General features: G+C 34.4%; 1 protein-coding gene across 1 annotated transcript in view; it reads right to left on the reverse strand.

Annotated features, from left to right (window-relative positions):
* ITPR2 (inositol 1,4,5-trisphosphate receptor, type 2) overlaps positions 1 to 4,930 on the reverse strand; it is a 732,333-nt gene that overhangs the window by 557,079 nt on the left and 170,324 nt on the right. The window contains exons 6-8 of the mRNA XM_006895058.1: positions 4,098 to 4,196; positions 3,733 to 3,816; positions 3,211 to 3,357 (exon numbers count right to left, since the gene is read on the reverse strand). Coding sequence (XP_006895120.1) covers positions 3,211 to 3,357; positions 3,733 to 3,816; positions 4,098 to 4,196 — 330 coding nt within the window. The remainder of the gene's footprint in view (positions 1 to 3,210; positions 3,358 to 3,732; positions 3,817 to 4,097; positions 4,197 to 4,930) is intronic.

A 4,930-nucleotide genomic window follows, 5' to 3' on the forward strand; every position in this document is an offset into this window, starting at 1 on the left:
TTTCAGACACACAGGAAGCAAATGAAAATATCATGGCTTGGATCAGTGCACCGAAGTCTTTCAACTGACATCTTTGCTCTTTAGTTCTTTGACAAGGTCTTTGAGAATAGACAGTCCCAATGCAAAATGTCTTTTGATTTCATAATTCCTGTTATCATAGGTGTTAACTGTAGATTAAAGGAAAATAAAATGGACAACTTCACTTTTCTCTACATCTATTATGGAGAGAGTTGAGATATTTCACTATAGGATATTAAAAAGTGTTACAAGATAAAAGCTGTAAAAAGGAAGTTATTTGAACTATCTCAGTTGCACAAGGATAAATATCATATAAAACCATTATTGTAGAATGAGTATAAAGATCCAAGAGGGGGAGGGGAGGGTGGAAGCAGAGGGATGTGGATACGCAGGGGGCAGAGGGATTAATCATGGGGTTTTACAATTTGATGGGGGCAGGGTGAGGGGAACTGAATGAATTTGTCCTTAAGAACAATGTAATAGAATTTTGTAAATAAACGAGTTGTTGTTGTTGATTGCCTTCGAGTCGAGCACAACTCATAGTGACCCGATGAAAAAAAGACTTGAAGCCACTCTACAACTATGGACACTTATTGAAGTTCATAGAGTTTCCAGAGGCATGTTATTTAGGAAGCGGATGCCACTCCTGAAAATTTAAAAAAAATCAACGCACAAAAAAAATTTTTTAAAAAGTAAATGATTTGGTTGAAGGAGCTAAAAATCACTGCTCTAGATCTAGATGTCCATTAAATCAAGATGAAATCTTCAGATGTTGGCTCATTCAAAATTTAAAAGAGAAAAACCATATATTTTCTGAACTCTACTGATACACTGATACAGTAAAACTTATTTCCTTTCATTAAAGGATAAATAAATTCTTACAAAGAAGACCTGTTAACTGAGCTATAATACATGATATATATTATTTAAATATATATACCATCAACTAAAGCCAAATAGGAGAAAACTGAGGACTTCCACCAACATTTGCAGTTCAAAATTGACCAAATATGCAATTAAAATGCATTAATAATTCTTGATTTCAAGAATGCAAAAAGTAGAAACAATGAAGAAGAAATGGTCATCAGAAAGATGACTTGGGAACAGAAATGAAACTGGAGATCACATCATTGAATTTTGTGCATTCAATGATTTATTCACATCAATTATCACTTTTCTAAAACACACACACACACACACACACACACAAAGTGGCTTTCACGGACTTCACCTGGCAGACTACACAGGAATCATTCTGAGTGTATGTGCAGAAAGAATTACTGAAACTCAATATTAGCAGTCAAAACCAGGCCATGTGCTCACTATGGAACAGCTATTAATTACTCATATGCAAGTTCAAACTGAAGTTGAAGAAAATTAAAGCTAGTCCACAGGAACCAAAATATGACTTTAAGTCCATCCAATTTGAATTTAAAAATCATCTCAAGAACAGATTTGAGACATTAAACACAAATGATTGAAGATCAGAGGGATCATGGGATGACATCAAGAAAATCATGGCGAGAGTAAAAGGTCATTACAAAGACAGAGAAGAGAAAATCAAAATAGATGTCAGAAGAGACTATGAAAATTGCATTAGATTGCTAGGAAGCCAAAACAAAAGGAAGAGAAGCCTAAGTTAAATAACTGAATCCAAGCCGTTAGAGAATAAAAAGGGACAAATTCAAGCCCTGAGTGGCAATACTGAGAGATGCTATGGACAATATTTTGAATGATCTAGGAAGCATCAAAAGAAGATGAGGACATATGCAGTCACTGTATAAAAAAGAACTGGCTGACAATGAAAAATATTAGGAAGTACCATATGAACAAGAGCCAATTAAAGGAAGAAGTTCAAACTGACTGTGATAAAAGCATTGGGGGGTGGGGGGGAATAAGGCCCCAGGAATTGATAGAACACCAATTTGACATGTTTCTACTAACAGATGTAACCCTGGACATGCTTAACAGTCTATGTCAGGAAATTTGCCTGGCCAATTGGCTGGAAAAGATCAATTTTTATTCCCATTCCCAAAAACAGTGATCCAACAGAATGTGGAAATTATAAAACAATATCATTAATATTTCATGTGAGCAAAGTGTTGATGAAGATCCTCAAAGTCAACTAGAACAGTACATTGACAGATAAGAATCAAAAATTTAAAGTGGGGTTTAGAATAGACCATGGACTAGGGATATCACTGCTGATGTCAGAAGGATACTGGACAAAAGCAGAGAATACCAGGAGATTATCTATTGGTGTTTTATGGATTATGTAAAGTCATTTGACTGTGTGATGAGAAAAAATTATGGCAACATTGAGAAGAATGGAAATCTCAGCATATTCAGTTGTGCTCACATGAAATCTATACCTAAACCAAAGAGCTGTTGTCCAAATAGAGCAAGGGAACACTGCATGGCTTAAAATCAGGAAAAGTATGCATCAAGGATGGCTTCTTTTTTTATGGTTCTTCAGACTGCATGCTGAGCAAATAATTTGTGAAGCTAGACTCTATGAAGAGGAATGTGGCATCAGGATCGGAGGAAGACTTGACAACTTGTATTATGCTGATGACACAATCTTGCTTTCTCAAAGTGAGGAGAGCTTGAAAGGTTCGTTGCAGAAGATTAAAGTCGCTGTAAGGCAGAATCTATTCAAGAGCAGTAGTTTTTGGTTTTAGATCGGTCTCCTACATTCAATTCTAATGGCATCCCCAGAAGAAAGAAAGATTTTCTTTGGTGACTGTGTGGTTCTGGTATTTTTCTTCACATAGACCTTTCCTACTGCATCTTAACTTGAATGTCATTTGAGGCACCTGGCCTTAAGTCTGATAAGTCTTGATATTTCACAACAGATTTTAAAAAGTAAAACCATATACTCTCTTTTTTCCACATAAATATACATGAGACTACAAGTCTCAGAGAAGACAGATATAAAGAACTATCCTTTCCAACAGGCCACAGAAATGAAGGCACACACGTTTTATATACAGATATATAAAATAAAATATATATTATACACACACATATATTCTTTCTTTTGTGTCTATCATAAATAATGCTTATTTCAATAGTACTATGTCTAATAAATTTTGTAAATAAAGTAAAATTTTTATTTGAAAAATAAATTTACTAAGTCTAATAAATTTTGTGTTTTTATCTAAGTATTAAAATCCAAAAATATTTACACACCTCTATTTCCCAGAGTGCTTTAGAACTAGTAGCTGAAGTAGCTGATTGGCGCAAAGTGGTACGAAGGAAAATGTGCTGTTTTTTCTCATATTCATCACAAGTCAGAAACTTCTCTTGCTCTGCATGGAACAATCTAACAACATCACCCTAGGGAAAGAGAAAGAGTAAAAAACACTGAATTTCCAACTAAATTAACATGAGAAGCAGAGACATGGGAAGCAGGTGCTTCTTTGTGGTTTTAAGACTCACGGCTCTTCAGAAAATACTTGGTTAACAATTATTAGACATTTCAAAACACTGGGAAGAAAATAGTGCAACATTTCAAATAAGCATTAGTGAGTGTGATGCCAATTCTAAATTACAAAGGAGTCATCATAGGTTGTGCATTTATAACATAAATAATATAAACATGTGCATATATTTCTATATTATAATATATACTGTTATTTACTATAAATATATAAAATATATATAAAATATCTTCACTTCTTTAAGCAAATATTCCATGTAGCCCATACTTACTCCTTTCAATACATCCTCTCGATAGGAACTAAATTTCATGAATAGAGTAATCTTCCAGCTAGTGTTGCAATTAACAGCATTCACCTATTAATAAGAAAAAAAGTTGAGTTACAAGATTATAAATTAAATTCCATTCTAGAAATTATTATTTTCATTATTATAATAAAAGCAAAACATAACTTTTGACAATGAGGTATGTATTTCTGTATAAAAAATATTTAAATGACCAGTGAAAATAGCAATCAGTATTTTCTACATATTTTTTTAATATTATCATAAGTGGGATTATGCTCATGAATACAATAAAAAGTAACTTCTTTCTTCCTTATCATAAGAAGAAACTGTTTTTTTCTCTTTCCTCTTACCTCTTTGCATCCTGGGTTATCAAGAAGCTCAATATTGCTGGCGTGTAATGGCTGTCCTGCATTCACTGGCATCAAAACAACTTTATCTCCCACAACAATCTAGGAACCAAAAATAAGTTACAGTTGAGATACTGTGTGGCTCTCTGGCTAAAAATATTTAGCAGGCTATGTTTCATTTTACAGACAATACAAATGTACAGTATTTTCTATATACAGTTGAACTGATTCCGCAAATTACGTTGACTGTAGTTTTAAAAAACAGATCATTGTGAGAGTGGGTAATGTATGTATGTGTATGAGAGAGATATATCCATGCCTGGTGAAGCTAAAAATAACTACAGAGAAATCTTTATTATTGATCTGACACCTGGCCTGTTTCTCCACCATTAACATTTAATTCTTTTTTTCTATGCAGTGACATCATATCTGATAGGTGAGCAGATAACTATGCCCTATCTTACCTATCTGTATGGATTCATAAAGCCAGTGTGGATCTGTCTCTTAGTATCTCTCATTTCAGTCTTTCTCACTGCCATCCAGTCAGAAAATGACTCATAGCGGATCCCACAGCATGTTTACAGAGGCTGTAAATCACCAGGAGATTATTCATCTTTCTCCTGAGAAGCAAATTATAGATTTGCATGAACTGCCTTTGGGTTGGTAGTGCACCTCCTTAGCTATTAGGTTACTAGAGTTCCTATTTTAGTATGTTTGTTGTTGTTGTTATGGGCCATCGAGTCTTTTCCGACTCATAGCGACCCTATGCACAACAGCCCTAAACCCTGCTCTATCCTGCGCCAACCGCACTGCCTCTGACACACCCATCCCGATTA

The sequence above is a fragment of the Elephantulus edwardii genome, unplaced genomic scaffold (assembly GCF_000299155.1).
Source record: "Elephantulus edwardii isolate Elephantulus edwardi_28Jun2011 unplaced genomic scaffold, EleEdw1.0 scaffold00157, whole genome shotgun sequence".
NCBI classification, from domain to species: domain Eukaryota; kingdom Metazoa; phylum Chordata; class Mammalia; order Macroscelidea; family Macroscelididae; genus Elephantulus; species Elephantulus edwardii.